Consider the following 19,536-nt stretch of genomic DNA (forward strand, 5'->3'; position numbering starts at 1 on the left):
AATGCCGCCGTCTCAGGTGGCAGCTTTACTCATACCACAGTGCCAGCCCTACCACTTTATCTTTTGTCTTTGCCACTGGAGTCATAAAATTGAGTCACAGAAATCATATTAAGTATTCTTAAAATTCTATCCGATGCAATTCTTATTTTTAAAATACATACTTAATGGAATTTAGAACTTTAAAGATACTTTCCTATATGAGGTCTGTCCATTTTCACTGGTAGACTGAATCAGCGGGAATTCAGCGTGCACAGATTCAGAAAGAACTTTGGAGAATTCAAGATGTCATGGAGGGGTTAAGTAAACACAAACAGCAGAGAGGTGCTGCAGAAACAGGTAAACGCGCTTTGCCTTTTATCCTCTGATCACTGACCACAGTAGTATATCCAAGTGGAATGTGCCAGCCATACCCACGCAAAATTAATCATTGTTCTGTGTGTGTGACTCTGAACACACTCAGTGTTTTGGCTTTTAGGGATTCCCTTTCCCCCTAACAAAAACCTGTTATTCTCCAGTGTAGTACAATAATGGCTACCTAGGGTTCCCTTGTATAGATGAATTGTGATTTATCCATGTCTGTGCCAATGGACATGTAGGTAGGTTGTTAGTGTTGTGGTGGGCTGTGCTGTAGTGGACGTTATTGCACATACAGCTGGACACACATATGTGAACTTCATAGACTCCAAGAAGTGAGAAATAAGTACACGTTTTCCATAAGTAAGGCCAGACTGCCCACCTACAGGAGTAGATTAAATTTAGCACAGTAGTGTTTGAGAAAACCCATTTCCCCATATTCTGTTTGAACTAAATATCTTAATTTGTATTTTTAAATGTAATTAGTTTCAAATTCCAAAACCATTCATAAATGAAGGATTAGAAACTGAAGGATTCATTTAAAATAAATGATTCTTTCTGTAGTTTGAGAAAGTTGTTTTGTATAAATAGTTATGTTTTCTAATATTTTTTAAATAGGTATGGCAGGATCAAAACCTTTCTCAACAGTTAAGTACAAAAATGAGGTAAGCCTAGATTGTTTCTCTGACTGTAATTAAGTCATATCTATTTTTGTGGCAAAAAAAATGTTTTTAAATATGTTGAAGAGTTACTGTTTTAATCTTGAAATTCCATTGGTTCAGTCATTTGGTGCTCTAACGTGGTTTTTCTTCCCTTTCATGATGCACGAGAATTTAACTCACTACTTTTCATCTGTGTTAGAATGCTAACATTGTTGTACTTTTTCTAATCAAAGTAATTTGAATATTCATCATTCTTTCTTCTGCTTTGTAAAAACTTGTGAGATGATCAATAAGTTAGCAGTGTGTTGTACATAGTGTAAAGAATCTGCCACTACAAAGAGATACTGTCAACCTAATTAAAGGAATTTGTGGTCTTGAATTTGTATAAAAGTCAATCAAAGAAAAATACATTTTTCTTCTCAAAAATTGAAAAATAAGAGTAAATTTTTTTAATTCTTCTATTTTTAAAATGAAAGGGAGCTCTTAGCTTCACATAGTAATCTGTTCCCATGTTGAGCTTCATGTAAAGCTAACCTGTGTTTTGGAAAAAAATAGATAGAGCTATATTTAAAATCTAGCTATATTGGCTGGCATAGAAGTTTTTACTTTCACTTTTCAGCATGAGACTTGGCTTGACAGTATCCCTTTAAGTATCTTAAAGTGAATTTAAGTTAATATACCATTGCAAAGAATTTCGATATGCTTAATTCAATCTGCTTATCTAAATAAGGTGACTATTCTACAATCTTTAGGAAGAGGAAGTAGTCCCACCTCGTCCTCCACTTCCTCGGTCCTATGACTTTACAGAGCAGCCTCCCATAATCCCCCCTCTGCCCAGTGATAGCAGCTCCTTGCTCTGTTATAGCAGGGGCCCAGTGCATCTACCTGAAGAGAAGAAGATTCATCAAGTTCAAGGATATCCAAGAAATGGATCTCACTGTGTAAGTGGCTGGAATAGCCACAGAATACTCAGTCGTATCTACCCTCTCATTTTTGAAAATTAATTTATTTTACATTCAAGCTTTTGAAAATCACCAGTGCTTTTTTTCTTTGTTTTTACTTTTTCAATTTTTTCCCTATTCTTGTTTTATCATTATCATTTTTTTAATGTTTTCATCATTTTATTTAGAATTTTTTCATATTTTCATAAAGTGGTTACTTTGCACATGTTAAAGGAACCTGATTTTAAATACACTGTTTGAGGATGCTGGAGGCAAAATTGCATTTTAGATTAGAACTAAAGGAGTTGTTACTAGGAAGGTAAAAGGGCTAAGACATGAGCACTGACTCCAAGAAAACCTAGAAAAACTGAAGTACAGATGTGGCCATGTCCTAGGAAAGATGTTTCTTTTGGAAACTGGAAATAAAAGGCTTGGAATTGGCAAATGAATTAAAGACACAGCAAACAAGAAGAAGAGAATTTGTAAAGAAGTGGAGCTGATTTTGAGAGCAATAAAATGTTCTCTGCCAGGAGTTTACTGGCAATATGTGTTTCACTTACTCAAACCGCCTTCTAAGGGGAGTGTTTGTATACCTCGGTTACACCATGGTGAAAAGGTGACTGCCCCTAGGAGGGACGGCTCTGAGTTTATAAAACAAAAAGTGTCACTTACAAATCTTTCAAATTGCTTTTTTTTCCTGTTTAGTTGTCACAGATGAGTTAGTTAGTTATATCCAAGAGAGCTGACAGGGGTTTGATTTGAGGTAGACAGATAGGATAGACTGGTAAAGTTTGGGGGTTTTTGTTTTGTTTTGTAATTGCCTGTCTTCCTTTCAAGGGTCCAGACTATAGACTGTACAAGAGTGAGCCAGAGCTAACCACAGTGGCAGAAGTTGATGAGTCTAATGGAGAAGAAAAGTCAGAACCTGTCTCAGAGATGGAAACTCCAGTTGTTAAAGGTCAGCATCTGGAATATTTTTACCTCTCAGTTGTTTGTTCATTTTGTCTTTTCCCCAACATTTTAGCAATAAGTTCAACTTACATTGTTGACTCATTGTGTACAAGGTTGCAAGCCCTTTGAAAGCTTTGGTCTGATGAGTTTCTGAATTAAGACATTTTCAGATATTAGGAAAACAGTATGGCCCAGAAACCTTACGTGTTGACTTAGCAAGGCATTGGATGGCACCCCCATTTTAAATTCATTAATGTGTCTGAAATAGTCATCCAGAGTGGGATAAACAAAGACTAACACGGGTTTTACTGAGAAACTAATTTGTGCCAAATTTTTGTTCAGCTTTCCATTTACTGAAGGAGTCTTTTTTCCCTATTTCAAAATTACACATAAGTAGTTGAATAGTTTCACACAATTTATGTAAAATACATTTCAAAACAATACTTTGTCTTAACTATGTACACTCTAATTTCTTATTCTTTAAATTGCTGCTCATTTTCCAAGAAGCCAGTGTCATAAAGAAAAGGGTAGGTGGGGAGAACTGGTTTAGACTAAAAAGATGAAAAAGACCAGATAAAACACAAGGCGTGAAACCTGGTGGGACCATGGTTTAAAAGAAAAAGCTCTGAAGGAATTCTTAGACTATTAGGGAAATGTAAACCTGTACTAGATATCAGATGATAGTGTGATCATGATGCCATTGTCTGCCAATGCAGTGTGTGAATTCTGAAACAGGAGAAAAGTGGCTGTAACCTGTAAACAGATCATCAATAAAACATGTGTGTGTGTGTGTGTGTTTATAAATGGATAAAATAAATATGGCAAAGTTTAAAATTTTTTGAAAAAATAAATGCTGATCCTAACTACCAGGCTGATAATCTTTTTTTTTTTTTCAACTTAAACACTATTCACACTGAACACGTATGGCAGCTTATATGAAGTTTAAGAAGCCAAAACTGTTCTAGCTTTGTTAAAAGAAAAGTTGTGCTGTAGACTGTCGTGACGGTTAACAAAGCAAGGAAAAGCGCCACTCAAAATCATGTCACAGTCTCTTTGTTCAACTGGATTCTGGGAGGCTGATAATCTTTTAAGATTTATTTATTTGGAAGGCAAAGCATCACCTTAGAAAGAAAAATATCTTACATCTGCTGAGCCAGGCCAAAGGCAGGAGCCGGGAACTCTATCTGGGTCTCCCACGTTTGGATGGCAAGGTCTTGGGCCATCCTCCTTTGCCTTCTCAGGTGCGTTACCAGAAAACTGGATTAAAAGCTGAGATGCTAAGACCTGAACCGGCACTCCAGTGTGGCGTTGTGAGCGGTGGCTTAACCTGCTGTGCAGCACTGGCCCGTGGCCACCTTTGTATAACCTACTGAAGAATCACAAAGTAAAAGCTTGAAAACCACACAAGTTGCAATGTTCAGATAACTTTTTCCATAATTGGAATGTTTCTAGGTCATCTAATGCCAGTTTTTTGGTTTCCGAGTTTGGGGTTAGGGGTTTTTGTTTTTTATTTTTTGTTTTTTTTTTTCCCTTTAGAAAATCCTGCCAGTTTGAAAACTTTGTATGAACACACCTTTCTTACTCTCATACAAACCTGTTTTTTTTTTTTTTTTTAAGATTTTATTTATTTATTTGAGAGGTAGAGTTACAGACAGTGAGAGGGAGAGACAGAGAGAAAGGTCTTCCTTCTGCTGGTTCACCCCCCAAATGGCCACCACGGCCGCCGCTGTGCCGATCCGAAGCCAGGAGCCAGGTGCGTCTCCTGGTCTCCCATGCGGGTGCAGGGCCCAAGGACTTGGGCCATCCTCCACTGCCTTCCCGGGCCACAGCAAAGAGCTGGACTGGAAGAGGAGCAACCGGGACTAGAACCCAGTGCCCATATGGGATGTTGGTGCCGCAGGCAGAGGATTAACCAAGTGAGCCATGGCGCCGGCCCGTCTCATACAAATCTTACCATTGAAAATCTTCTTACCTTTTCATACACAGTTGAAAGTTAAACAGTCATAGTCTCGGCACTTATCATATTGGTGCATGTTATTGTAAATATATGGGAGGAATTGGACCACAGGCAAAAGTAATTTTTGGAAATATAGCTAACTGCCTGGCCAGTCCTCCCACACAAAGTGATTACAAAGAATGAAACCATGTCTTTCATAACAAAATGAATGTAATTGGAGACCATTATGCTTGGTGAAATAAGCCATTCCCACAAAGACAGATATCATGTTTTCCCTGATTTGTGGTACAAAGTAATATAATCTATATAAGAAAAATTAACATCCTGAGAATGATTATTATTTATGGCCCTTGTCTATACTCTTGAGGAATAGTGGTTTTTCTACTTACTTCTTGTTGAATTCTTTATTTAGTAGAGGCTTATGCTTCTGATTATAAGGTAAATTGAAAGTGTGTCCTGGGGCCGGCTCTGTGGCATAGCAGTTAAGGCCACTGCCTGTAGTGCCAGCATCCCATATGGGCACTGGTTCGAGTCCTGGCTGCTCCACTTCCAATCCAGCTCTCTGCTGTGGCCTGGGAAAGCAGTGGACGATGACCCAAGTCCTTGGGCTCCTATACCTGCGTGGGAGACCCGAAAGAAGCTCCTGGCTCCTGGCTTCGGATCAGTGCAGCTCCTGCTGTTGCAGCCATTTGGGGAGTGAACCATCGGATGGAGGACCTCTCTCTCTCTCTCTCTCTGCATCTCCTCTCTCTGTGTAACTCTGACTTTCAAGTAAATAAAAATAAAACTTAAAAAAAAAGAAAGTATGTCATTGCATAAATTAAAAGAAAATTAAGAATGGAAAGAGGAGGGAGGATGGCAGTGAGGGAGGGAGGGAGGTAGAGTAGGGTGGGAAGTATCATTATGTTCTTAAAACTGTATGTATGAATACATGAAATTTCTTCCCGTATATAAATCAAAAAATGAAAACAAAAGGATATTACAAATACTGGCTAATCCCATTTTAATTTTTTGAAATTTTTTTACTTATTTATTTTCATTTTACTTGAAAAGCAGAGAGACAAAAGAGATCTTCTGGTTCACTCCCCAAGTGGCTGAAGCCGCAAGCCCAGAACTTAGTTCAGGTCTACCACACCAGTGGCATGCACCTGAAGTGCTTCAACCATTGTGTGCAGCATCACAAGCTATACATTAGTAGGAAGCTGGATTACGAACAGAAAAGCTGAGGTTCGACCCAAGCACTCTGATAATAGACACCTACAGTTTCAAACCCCTACTCCCATTTTTCAAAATGTTTGAGAAGCATCAGCAAGTTGGGAAAAGCAAAGAAAGGGATGCTTAGAGTAAAAATTATGGACAAGTTAAGTGGACCATTAAAGCGAACTGTAGCAAAAACAAAGCTCAAGAGTCTGAACAAATGAAGAGTCTTATCTCCTAAGAGACTTCAAATAGGGGCCAGTGCTGTGGTGCAGCGGTTTAAAGCTCCTTCCTGCAGTGCTGGAATCCCATTGGGGTGCCAGTTTGAGTCTCAGCTGCCTGGGAAAGCAGCAGAGTATTGTCCAAGTGCTTGGGCCCTTGTACCCCACGTGGGAGACCGGGAAGAAGCTCCTGGCTCCTGACTTTGGCCTGACCCCAGGCCATTTGAGGAATGAACCAACGGATTAGTGGATGGAAGACTTTTTTCTCCACTTCTCTCTGTAACTCTGCCTTTCAAATAAGTAAAATAAATCTTTAAAAAAAAAAGGGGGGGGGGACTTCAAATAGGAATCTCAAAGAGCTCCACTCAGTGGAAGCTAAGTGGTTGGATTTGATCAAAATATGAAATGTAGGCCAGTGCCATGGCTCAACAGGCTAATCCTCTGCCTAGCGGCGCCAGCACACCGGGTTCTAGTCCCGGTCAGGGCGCCGGATTCTGTCCTGGTTGCCCCTTTTCCAGGCCAGCTCTCTGCTGTGGTCCGGGAGTGCAGTGGAGGATGGCCCAAGTGCTTGGACCCTGCACCCCATGGGAGACCAGGAGAAGCACCTGGCTTTGGATCAGCGCAGTGTGCTGGCCGCAGCGCACCAGCCACGGCGGCCATTGGAGGGTGAACCAATGGCAAAGGAAGACCTTTCTCTCTGTCTCTCTCACTGTCCACTCTGCCTGTCAAAAAAAAAATATATATATATATGTGTATATATATATATATGTGTGTATATATATATATATATATATATATGAAACGTCTACCTACCATATTAGGAGAAAATGTATTTGTATCTGAATCAGAATATATAATAATTCATAAACACAACCAGCCTCATAGAAAGTAGGCATAAGACTTGGCTACTGCTCTCTCTCCCTCACTATCTCTCTGCCTCAAATAAATCTTTAAAAAAAAAATACTTGGACATGTAACAAATAAGATGAACTAATGGCTGGTAATTTTATGAAAATGTTTAGAATCAACTAATTGTAAATCAAATGCAAATTTGACATGGATTAAAACCACAATGCCCACCCTCAGGAATGGTTCAACTTAGATGCTAGCCAGTGTTATTAAGGATGTGGAGTAATTGGAACTCACACATTCCTGGTGGCGGTATGAAATGGAACAGTCTGGCATTTTCTTACAAAGTTAACATGCAAGTATCATACAGTCCAGCCGTTCTTCTCCCGTATATTTACCTAAGAAAAATGAAAACATCCTTATATAAATGGATTACAAAATTTTGGCACCAAAGTAAGCTTATTTTTTAATTATATTTTCTGTGACCTTTTTGAGTCTCCCTTGTGATTTCTCAAAAAGATTTATGCATGAGTTTTTATAACATCTGAAATATATAGTAGACAAAAACCAGTAACAATCTGTACTTCCATCTGCCAGAGAGCTGATCAACAAATTGCAGTAGTTTTTTTAAAGAATTTTTTTTTTTTTTTTTTGACAGGCAGAGTGGACAGTGAGAGAGAGAGAGACAGAGAGAAAGGTCTTCCTTTGCCGTTGGTTCACCCTCCAATGGCCGCCGCGGCTGGCGCGCTGCGACCGGCGCACCGCGCTGATCCGATGGCAGGAGCCAAGTGCTTCTCCTGGTCTCCCATGGGGTGCAGGGCCCAAGCACTTGGGCCATCTTCCACTGCACTCCCGGGCCACAGCAGAGAGCTGGCCTGGAAGAGGGGCAACCGGGACAGAATCCAGTGCCCCAACCGGGACTAGAACCCGGTGTGCCGGCGCCGCAAGGTGGAGGATTAGCCTAGTGAGCCACGGCGCCGGCCTAAAGAATTATTTATTTTTGTATGTATGTGAAAGACAGAGCTAGAGAAAGACAGGGAAAGACAGAGACAAGGAGAGACAGACATCTCCCATCTGCTGATTCACTTCCCATATGGCCATATCAATCAGGACGGGGCCAGGCCGAAGCCAAGAGCCAGGACCTTTTTCTAGGACTCCCACGTGGGTGGCAGGTGCCCAAGCACTTGGGCCACCTTCTGCTGCCTTTTCTGCCACATGAACAAGGAGCTGGATCAGAAGCAGAGCGACCAGCTCTCCAGTATGGGATGCCTGCATTGCAAGCGGCAATAACCTGCATCAAAAGCCAGCCACATTTGTAGCATTTATACAATGGAATACTTGGCAGTTTTTTAAAATTATGCATAGAGCTAAACATGTAGGAATCTCTACTGCATGTACGAATGTAAAAAAAAGGAAAAGTATAATGAGTTAAAGAAGCCCAGTGCGGCAGAGAGACATATAGTGTATGGTTCTCTTTATGTGAAGTTTGAGAACAGGCAAGAGTAATCTCTTGGTGACAGCAGGAACCCATTTACTTGGGGTGGAAGGGTGTGATTGACAGAGATATCTTTCTGGGTGTTGGAAATGGTCTTGACGTTGATTGATAGGATCAGAGAGGATGTACAGGTTTGTCAGGACGTCATCCTTTTCACACTTAGTGTCTGCGCATTTCGGTATACATTTTCTCAACAAAACTGGGTGGGACAGTGAAGACAAAGCCTGAGAACGCTTGCCTTTTCCTGACTCATTTGGACAGCTGTACCGTACTTCGGGGGGCAGGAAGTTGGTCATATGTGGAAAGTCTGAGCTTGAAGGAGTCAAACTAAGTCATAAATGTAGGCAGCTCTAAACACCGACTGTATATAACACAAATAAAAATATTTGGGGATTTAAAAATGTAGAGGGGCCAGCATTGTATCATAGCAGGTAAAGCTACTACGTGCAACCCCAGCATCCCATATGGGCACCAGTCTCTGTCTCAGCTACTCCATTTAGGATCTGACTCTCTGCTAATGGCCTGAGAAAAGGAACAGAAAATGGCCCAAGTGTTTGGGCCCTGCCACCCATGTGGGAGACTTACATGGAGCTCCTGGTCCCTGGCATCTCCCTGGCCCATCCCTGGCCATTTAGGTCATCCAGGGGGTGAATCAGCAGATGGAAGATTCTCTCTCCCTCTCTATGTATAACTCTTTCTAATAACAATCAAAATGTAGAGAACAAAAACATTTGATAACAGTAACATACAAATAAAGAGGTTTATTGTTAATAACATGTTCTAAAGTCTTTATTTTATTCCAGAAGATAGTAATGATTTTGACTGACTTTAGACTTTAGTGGTTTAAGTGTACATGCTAGGGTATATGATAAAGGCGTATACTGTGTCATTTCCAAACTGGTAGGGAGTCAAACAGAAGGAAGGTGCAGTAATAGAAAAGAAAGAGAAAAAAAATTTTTTTTGAAAAAGCAGATGGGAGGCTGGCTCTGCAGCATAGTGGGTAAAGCCGCCACCTGCAGTGCCGGCATCCCATATGGGCTCCGGTTAGAGTCCTAGCTGTTCCACTTCCAATCCGACTCTCTGCTATGGCTTGGGAAAGCAGTGGAAGATGGTCCAGGTCCTTGGGCTCCTATACCTGCATGGAAGACCAGGAAGGAGCTCTTGGCTCCTGGCTCTGAATTGGTCCAGCTCCAGCTGTTGTGGCCATTTGGGGAGTGAACCAGCAGAGGGAAGACCTTTCTCTCTTTCTCTCTCTCTCTCTCTCTCTCTCTCTCTCTCACTCTCACTCTGCCTCTGCCTCTGCCTCTCTGTAACTCTGCCTTTCAAGTAAATAAATAATATTAAGAAAGAAGTAGAAAGAGAAAAGGAAGCACAAAAAATAAATTTGTAAAAAGAAATCTAAATATGTCAGTAATTGTAACAAATGTCATTGAACTAAATGCTTCACCTGAGTTAAAACTAAAAATACAGCTATTGTTATTTATTAAAACATCCAAAATGTGACTAAAACTGAACCTTCTATTAAATGAAGATATTAAGTTATAGAAGGACACATGATACAATATGTGAGTTCAGTATCTCTATGTATACAAAGGTAAAACTCAAGTAGTGAATGTTCTAGGAATTCAGGCACTACTGTGGAGGCAGAAGGGAGGTTAACCCTTTCCTGCTCCTCCTGATGGTAGATCATGGGCGACACCTCTGTAACAAAAGACACATTCATGAGAGAGGACAGCATTAACAGTTCTGTGGTCAGGGCTGTGTATGACACAGAAGCTGTCAGACTGAAGACGCAAAGAAGCAGGTGAACTCTTCAGCTTAGAGTCACTGAAGCCTGGACGTCTGTGTAGACATGATCAGACAAAAACGGTGCGATCTAACGGTGGCAGCCTGAAGCGGCAGGCCAGCCTGTCTGTCCAGCTTCTCCCTGGCCTGTCTGTAGCATTGCTTCCTGCCAGGTTGGGGGCAAGAGCCTTTCTGGAAGGGGTTGGGAGGGGGCGCCTTAGGACCTGAAGTCAAATGAGGTTGAATTTCTTACTCTCACAGAAATGTAGTGGAAACATAGATCATATTTTTAGATTTTAATGCTTGGTTTGGGTAAAAGGGGTTCTGGTTTCTGTCACCCACCTTGGGGAGGAGGAATTCTGATTTCTATGGCTTGCATTGGAAGAGAATGAGGGGTGGGAGAGAGAAGGGCAGAAGAAGGTCAGACACTTTGCTTCTGAGGCTGTCTCTGTAGACTTCACTTTGGGATTTCATTCTCTAAACCCAATAAAACTCTGAAGAAAAGTCAGGGAGAGATAAACATGTAATTCAGCAGTTACTACCTCTAAGGAGAAAAGGAATAGGATTAGGAGGGTCAAGAAAAGCTATTGAAGACCACGATACTCCTTTCTTTAAAAAGATTTATTTATGTCAAAGGCAATGTGACAGAGAAAGAGATTCCCATCCACTGCTTCACTCACATGGCTGACACAATCAGGTCTGTGCCAGGCTGGAGCCAGGAGGCAGGAGCCATCCTGGTCTGCCAGATGGACAGCAGGATCCCAAGTACTTCACCACCCTCTGCTGCGTTCACAGGTGCACTAGCAGAAAGCAGAGTAGCCAGGACTCGAACCCGCGCTACAGTATGATATGCCAGTGTTGCAAGTGGTGGCTCAATCCTCTGTGCCACAATGCCAGCCTCTCGCAATGATACTTCTCAAACTGGATACTTATTAAGTAAATGGATCATTATTCAGATTAATTGAACAGTTTGCCTCTCAGACGTATTCAGATGAAGAATTTGTCTAGGGTACTTGAACTAAAACTGAAAGTCACCACCATATTAGTTAACAGGAAATTGTTCTGCTGTATGTAGTAAAAGGGAAAGGAAAACATTTCCAGCTCCATCACACCACATAAATTCTGCCAAGTACGTGAGTCCAGGGTACTGCAGTGAGCTCTTCATGTGGCCTCGCACTTCGCTCTACACTTACTCCAGCAGGACTTGATGTTCTAGGTCTGCACACCAAGAGATGACACAGAACAGAAGTTGCGATCAGTATGGTTCACTGGGGTGTGCTGGAAACCGAGGAAAGGCAGAGTAGTATTATAAGCAGCCTCTGAGTCAGAGTGAGTGATACAGTCAGGCTGAACCACACATTGCAACATAGGCAGCATAGTTTAGGCAGAAAGGTCACCAACAGTTTCCAAACAACCAGTAGTGGGTTGATTGATGGGTAGTAACTATAATACAAAAAATCTATAACTGCCTGTCTGAGAATTTAACCCACAGGGCATGGACAGTTGTTCATTTGATCCCATTATTCTATTTAGTTTTACATATTTTATACTTATTCTCTTGTATCTGCTATGTTTCGAGCAGATGAGCCAGGCAAGAGTTCTGTATTAGGTGGCAAGTGACAGTGTGGGTGGTAAGGAAGTTATTGAATTGTCTGCCTTCTTGAGGAGACTTGAGGCAGAGCATCACACAAAGGCCACCACCTCTTTGTTCCCTTCCTGTTGGTGAATATATGATACATGGCCACAATACTGAATTCTCGGGGTGTATAAGGTACGACACTTTAAAAAGATCATAGTCACATAGCAAATGAGCATATGAAAAACTTAGTCTTTTTAGTCCTCAGGAAAATCAAGTGAAAACCACAGTGTGATACCACCATACTTGCACAGAATGGCTAAAATTAAGTCTGGCTAATAGTTCCCCAGTAGTATTCGGAAATAAGGGGATGGGCATTGTTCTTGGGATGCCTGCATCCCGTATTGGAGTGCCTGTGGAATGGAGTCTCACCTCCGTTTCCAATCCAGCTTCCAGCTACTGTGCATAGGGGGCAGCAGTTGACAGCCCAAGTGCCTGGATTACTGCTGCCCATGTGGCAGTCAGAGATGGAGTTCCTGGGTCCTGGCTTCAGCCTGGCCCAGCTCTGGCTGCTGTGGACAGTTGGAGAGTGAGCCAGCAAATAAAAGAAATTATCTCTAACTCTATATCTCTCTTTCTCCTCTCCTCTCCTCTCCTCCCCCTCCCCCTTTTCGCTCTTCCAAGCGAATTTTTTTTATATATATAAAAAGGAAGTAGGGGCAGGTGTTTGGTGTAGTGGTTAAGTGCTGTTTGGAATACACACATCCTATATAAGATTGCCTAGTTCGAGTCTTGGCTCTGCTTCCAATTTTCCAATTCCAGTTTCTTGCTATTGTGCACCCTGGGAGGCAACAGGTGGCGATTCAACTACCTTAGTTCCTACCACCCACATGGGAGAGCTGGATTAAGTTTCAGGCTCTTGACTTCAGCCTTTCTTAGTCCTGGCTATTGTAGGCACTTGGATAATAAATCAACAGATGAAAGATCTTTGTATCTGTCCTTCAAATAAAATAAAATAAATTTTAATTACAAAAACAAGGAACAAAGGACACAGTAAACATCCTATTTCTCTTGCTAACCTTAGTGGGAATGGCTTTAAATTTTTCCCGTTGATTATGTTAGTGATTTAGGTTTGGGATACCTACGTGTTGTCATCTTATGGAGGTGTTATGAGGTGGGTGGCACAAGATATATGATGCCTGCATCTAGATTCTTGTCTCTTAACACAAGAAAAAATTTGAGGACAAGATATGGTTAAAGGTTCACAAAGGACCAAAATTTATGTGATACAAAGCAAAAGTGCACACTCACAAAGGAGTGTGGGCACGCTGGAGAGTGAGCTGCACCCAGCATGGTTAGCCATTATCCCTCTAAGTGACCTGGAGGCACAGGGGATGGTGTCTGGAGTGGGGTTTGAGTACTGCCCATTTCCTTGCCCCTTTTTGGAAATCTCAGAAGTGTCATGGTATCAGGTGCATGATGGGAGTGGGAATGTCAGCCATGGTAACTATCATAATGATAATTACAATTGGCTAAGTCATCATGGGGACACAGCTAGCAGCCATGGGTGGTTTTCTGCTGCAAGGAAAGTGGGTGCAGGGAGCTGATTGGAGCTGGCATGGCTACAGGGAAGGGCTGCAGGTCTGAGCGCCTCCTTGCTAGCTACCTCTTTGCCTACATAGAAGTATCAGTTATTTTTTATGTTAATAAAGTATATTTTTTGTGAAAAGAAATTCAGTAATACTAAATTTTATTAGATACCTTTCCTAATGATGGTAGTTTTTCTCTTTTTATATACTAAAATGGTGAGCTGTAATTAGTACTTTTCTAAAATCAAGTCATTCATTTGCATTCTTAGCATAAACTCCAACCATGGTATATTTGTGTTTTGCCTTTTATGGACTATCTACTAGGTTATATTTAATCATTAGTTATTTAAGATTTTTGCACTAATTTTTATAAACTAGATAGAGTCATAATACTTTATACATACAAAAGTAAATTGGTTGCCAGCATTTAAAAATTGGGACTTTGTAGCCTGGCAGTATTGCTGGTCTATTGGAGTTGAGTAGGGAATGCCACCATCAGATAGGATATTAAGAACATTGTCATGGACCACACTCACAACAGAATTTTAATTCCCATGAGCATTTAAATTGTACCTGCTCCGTCAACAACAGGAGTCACTGTGCACTTGCTCCTCATGTGGGATCTCTGTCCTTAATGTGCTGTACATTGTGATTTAATGCTATAACTAGTACTCAAACAGTATGTATCACTTTGTGTTTCTATGTGGGTGCAAACTGTTGAACTCTTTACTTAATATATACTAAATTGATCTTGTGTATATAAAGAGAATTGAAAATGAATCTCGATGTGAATGGAAGGGGAGAGGGAACAGGAGAGGGGAGAGTTGTGGGTGGGAGGGAAGTTATGGGAGGGGGAAGCCATTGTAACCCATAAGCTGTACATTGGAAATTTATATTCATTAAATAAAAGTAAAAAAAATAATAAAATAAAAAATAAATTGTAGCTCCTCTCTTTTTTTTTTTTTTTAATGTTTATTTATTTATTTGAAAGGCAGAGTTACAGAGATAGGGAGATACAGACAGAGATTTTCTTTCTGCTGGTTCATTCTCCAAATGGCTGCAGCTGCTGGGGCTGGGCCAGCCTGAAGCCAGGAGTGTGGGATTCCATCCAGGTCTCCTAACATTGATGCAGGGGTCCAAGTCTTTGAGCCATCACCCTCTGCTTTCCTCAGGTGCATTAGTGGCGACCTGGATTGGAAGTGAAGCAGCTTGGACTTGAACGGTCACCCATACAGGATGCTGGGGTTGCAGGCGGCAGCTTAACCCGCGGAGCCACATCACTGGCCACCTGTAGCCTCCTCTCTAAGAGGAAGTTTTTGAAGCATGTAGTAGATAAGGCTTGTGTTCTGTTCTTTGATTTTACATCTGTTATTCTTTATTCTGGTTCCTATGCTCTTAATGCCCTGTGTTGTCTATGGAATAAATGAGATTGGTCAGGTTTACAATACTTAGAAAGTGCTTAATACATGATTTTGTAAATGACTTTAACTCTTAAATAGGAATTTAATTGACTTGAGAAATGAATAGATAAGCCTTCATTTGTTCCACCAATGCAAGTATTTACTCATAAAGAATCATTTGGAATGGGTTCTCCAGTGTGTGCTGATTTCTTCCTGGAAGTCTTATCTCTTTTTAAAGTCTTACAGTTTTGTGTCTTTCTTGTAATTTATAGGCTTTCTTCTAAATAAGTGTCATTTATTAAATGGTGTCATTTATTTTGTATAACACGATTTAAAGTAGGATTCTTAAAGGCGAACACTTGAACTAACCTTGAAGAGACTTTTTCTTTATAACCTTACTGGGCCCAAAGAGTGATTTTTTTTTTAAAACAAAACCATTGAGATTTTTGCTAACTTGGTATTTTACTTTTGGAAGACAGTTTGCAGACAATAGCATGTATTCTGCTTACACAGATGGCCGTGGTGTAAACGCATGCATGTTATGTTAATGTACTGTTAGTTTTTGTTGTTACCGTGTTAATGTTTTGTGTGTGTGGTTATTTGTTGTTTTCTAATTGTGAAAGCATCATGTGTTCATTGTAGAAATTTTGAAAAATCCAAAAAGAGAAAGTGAAAATGGTTACCTATTGTTAACCTTGTTAGTAGATACTTGGTTGAGACTCTGCCTTTCAAATAAATAAAATACGCCTTTAAAAGAAAAAGAAAAAGATGAGAGAGACGTAAGGACATTCAGGTAAATGGCTTAATTCTTGCGGGCTGCCACTCTGGTGGTTAGTCGTGTGCGAGGGGTTCAGACTAACAAGTTAGGGTAGAGGTGGAGTCGGGCCACTGCAGCAAAGGGGGCCTTCTGTATGTGGCTGGTACCTCTTCATGTCATCTGTTAATCTCTAGAACTGTATTTCTTAATTTAACCTCACATGTAACCGGTATTATCAGTGACTGCCTCATTTCAAATAATCAATTTCCTTTCTAATCTTAAAAGCCTGAGAAACTCAGCTTGTCCAGAGAAAGCAGTGTTGTGTGAAAGATGTTTTGTGCAGCTTACTGTTGTTTTGATTTTCAGGTTCCCACTTTCCTGTTGGGGTCGTTCCTCCAAGAACAAAATCTCCAACACCCGAATCGTCAACAATAGCTTCCTATGTAACCTTAAGGAAAACGAAGAAGATGCTGGATCTGAGAACGGTACTTACCTAGAAGGACTCGCAACCCATTTATTGCTTTCTTACATGTTTGTATTTTTAATGTTTTAGCAGAATTCTTTTTGCGTACTCAAAAAAACAGTAATCTTAATTTTTTTTATTACATTTGGAGAATCAGCCCCTCAGATGACAAGCCTAGTCCATATCTCATGTTTGTTTCCTTTTTTTTTTTTTAAAGCATTTATTTGTTTATTTTAAATTCAGAGTTACAGAGAGAGAGAGAGGGAAAGAAAGAAAAACATCTTCCATCTGCTGGTTCACTCCCCATTTGGGCTTCAGGGATGGCCAGGCCAAAGCCTGGAACCCAGGGCTTCATCCGGGTCTCTCTTGTGGGTGACAGGGCCTCAAATATTTGGGCCATTTCCCACTGCTTTCCCAGGTCATTAGGAGGAAGCTGGATGAGAAGTGGAACATCTGGAACTCAAACCAGCACCCATATTTAACCTGCTACGCCAAAGCTCTGCCCTAAGGTCTAAGTTTCTTTAGCTCAGCCTTGGCACGGGGTGTTAGTCCAGTCTGCCGTCTGTGGAACACGTTCTCTGATAGCTTCCCCATAACACATTCCTGGACATCACTAAGGATTTCATCAATGACAGTGACAGACATTTCCTGTGGCCGCCCAAAAGCTGGTGTGTTCCCTGGCTGGCCTAAGGCCACAGGGCCTTCAGCTGTGCCATCTGTGAAGTTTGCCAGTTGGCTGGTAACTGAGGGACGTGCAGCGCGACTGGGAAAAAAAAATCCTGTTTTTCACATTTTCTTTTTTTTTTTTTTTTATTTTTTTTTTTATTTTATTTTATTTTTTTTTTTTTATTTTTGACAGGCAGAGTGGACAGTGAGAGAGAGACAGAGAGAAAGGTCTTCCTTTTGCCGTTGGTTCACCCTCCAATGGCCGCCGCGGTAGCGCGCTGCGGCCGGCGCACCGCGCTGTTCCGATGGCAGGAGCCAGGTGCTTCTCCTGGTCTCCCATGGGGTGCAGAGCCCAAACACTTGGGCCATCCTCCACTGCACTCCCTGGCCACAGCAGAGAGCTGGCCTGGAAGAGGGGCAACCGGGACAGGATCGGTGCCCCGACCGGGACTAGAACCCGGTGTGCCGGCGCCGCAAGGCGGAGGATTAGCCTGTTGAGCCACGGCGCCGGCCTGTTTTTCACATTTTCATCTGAGATACAGTTACTTCAAACTGACCCTAAACCAGTCTAGCCTTGTTCTTGGGAAGATGCTGGAGCTCCTTAACGCCCTGTCTTCTAAGTATTCTTCAGGAATTTGGACTACAAACGAACTTTTCACTTTTCATCTTTATAAATGCTCTACTTATCTTGTATGCAATTTTTTTTTTAAAGATTTATTTAGTTAGTTAGTTGAAAGAGTTACAGACAGAGGAGGGGAGGCAGAGAGAGAGGGAGGGAGGAAGGGGGAGAGAGAGAGAGAAAGAGGTCTTCCATCCGCTGGTTCACTCCCCAATTGGCCACAACAGCCGGAGCTGCACCAATCCAAAGCCAAGAGCCAGGAGCTTCTTCCAGGTCTCCCACATGGGTGCATGGGTCCAAGCACTTGCACCATCTTCTGCTGCTTTCCCAGGCCATAGCAGAGAGCTGGATCGGAAGTGGAGCAGCTGGGACTCGAACTGGCGCCCATGTGGGAATGCCGACACTGCAGGCAGCAGCTTTACCCGCTACACCACAACACTGGCCCCGAGATAATTTTAAGCTATGGAAAGAGATTGCAAAGCACTACAAAGGATAAGATGTATCATTATTATTTTGAAGGTTTATTTGTTTGTTTGATAGGCAGAAAGAGAGAGAAACAAGATGTCTTCCATCCACTGCTTTACTCCCTAAATGGCCACAATAGCAGGGGAGGAAAGGGCCAGGTGAAACCAGGAGCCAGGAACTCCATCTGGGTCTCCCAGATCAGTGGCAGGGACCCAATACTTGGGTCATCCTCCACTACTTTCCCAGATGCACTAGTAGGGAGCTAGATAGGAAACAGAACAGCTAAGACTCAGATCTGCACTCCAGTGTGGGATACCAGGTCACAAGCAGCAGCTTAACCTGCTGTGCCACAATGCCAGCCACCCCGTATCATTATTCTTGAAAGTACAGATGCAAAGTATATGTCCAAAAGACTATAAGAAATTTATAAGAAATGTAATGTTTTCGATTAGTATAAAATTACAAACACCTATAGAAATGATGACACTGAAAGAAAAATGAATAGCTGTGCATCAGGATTGACATTAGTGATCATGGTTTTGTGGTACTGTTCTTTGTTCAAAGATAATTTTTACAAATTGGAAGGATGTTTTCTCTGGAAATTGTCATGCTAAGGAAACAAATCAATAGAAAAAGAACTAAAAAGAGTGCATGTTGAGACCAAAGATACTAGTGGATTCATTTCTAGCTCCATTTATTTAAAAGGCAGAGTGGAGGCCAGCATTGTGCTGTAGCAGGTAAGACTGCTGCCTGCAGCACCGGCATCCCATGTGGGACCAGTTAGAGTCTTGGCTGCACCACTTCCTATCCAACTCCCTGCTAGGGCTCCTGGGAAAGCAGCAGAAGATGGCCCAAGTTCTTAGTCCCTGCCACCCATAGGAGACCCAGATGGGGCTCCAGGCTCCTGACGTCAGCCTGGCCCACACCTGGCCCACCATTTCCTTATGCTGGTTCATCTGGGGAGTGACCAGCATAAGGAAGATTCTCTCCCTCTCTCTCTCTCTCTCTCTCTCTCTCTGTCACTCGACCTTTCAAATGAATAAAATAAATATTTATAAAAAAACAAATAAGAGGCAGAGTGACAGAGAAAGGGAAGAGACAGAGGGAAAACACGTTGATAACACTCTGAAAATGAGCCAGATATATATACACACACATATAATACTCATACAAAAGTTTTCAGGCAGTTAAGCCACAACCTGAAACACTGGCATCCCATATGGGCACTGGTGTGAGTCCCTTCTTTGAGTCCCTGGTTTGAGTCCAGGTCCCTGCTAATGTACCTGGAGAAAGCAGCAGTGCTTGGGCCCCTTGGGAGACATGGATGGAGTTCTTGGCTCCTAGCTTCAGCCTGACCCAGCCCTGGCCATTTGGGGAATGAGCCAGTAGATGGAAGATTTCTCTCCCTGTTTCTCTCCATCTCTCTCTAACTCTGCCTTTCAGATTAATAAAAATAACTCTTTTTTAAAAATTCAAATACGATGTCTGATTTATAAAAAAAAATTTCCGTGATTTTATTATGGATCATAAAATGTCTGAGAGAGTTTCTCCTGCTAGTCTTTTCACAGTAAATATGTGACTTAAAATTT

At 41.6% G+C, this 19,536-nt stretch overlaps 1 protein-coding gene across 7 annotated transcripts in view; it reads left to right on the forward strand.

The window, feature by feature from the left end:
* The window catches only part of PLEKHA5 (pleckstrin homology domain containing A5), a 260,060-nt gene that overhangs the window by 228,660 nt on the left and 11,864 nt on the right, over positions 1 to 19,536 (forward strand). For 6 of the 7 annotated variants that reach the window (XM_062194893.1, XM_062194895.1, XM_062194894.1 and 3 more), the window contains 4 exons: positions 225 to 336; positions 973 to 1,019; positions 2,795 to 2,915; positions 16,101 to 16,219. In XM_062194893.1, coding sequence (XP_062050877.1) covers positions 225 to 336; positions 973 to 1,019; positions 2,795 to 2,915; positions 16,101 to 16,219 — 399 coding nt within the window. Of the gene's footprint in view, positions 1 to 224; positions 337 to 972; positions 1,020 to 1,768; positions 1,958 to 2,794; positions 2,916 to 16,100; positions 16,220 to 19,536 lie in introns of all 7 variants that reach the window. The other variant, XM_062194901.1, reaches the window with a different exon arrangement.

The sequence above is a fragment of the Lepus europaeus genome, chromosome 6 (assembly GCF_033115175.1).
Source record: "Lepus europaeus isolate LE1 chromosome 6, mLepTim1.pri, whole genome shotgun sequence".
Taxonomy (NCBI): domain Eukaryota; kingdom Metazoa; phylum Chordata; class Mammalia; order Lagomorpha; family Leporidae; genus Lepus; species Lepus europaeus.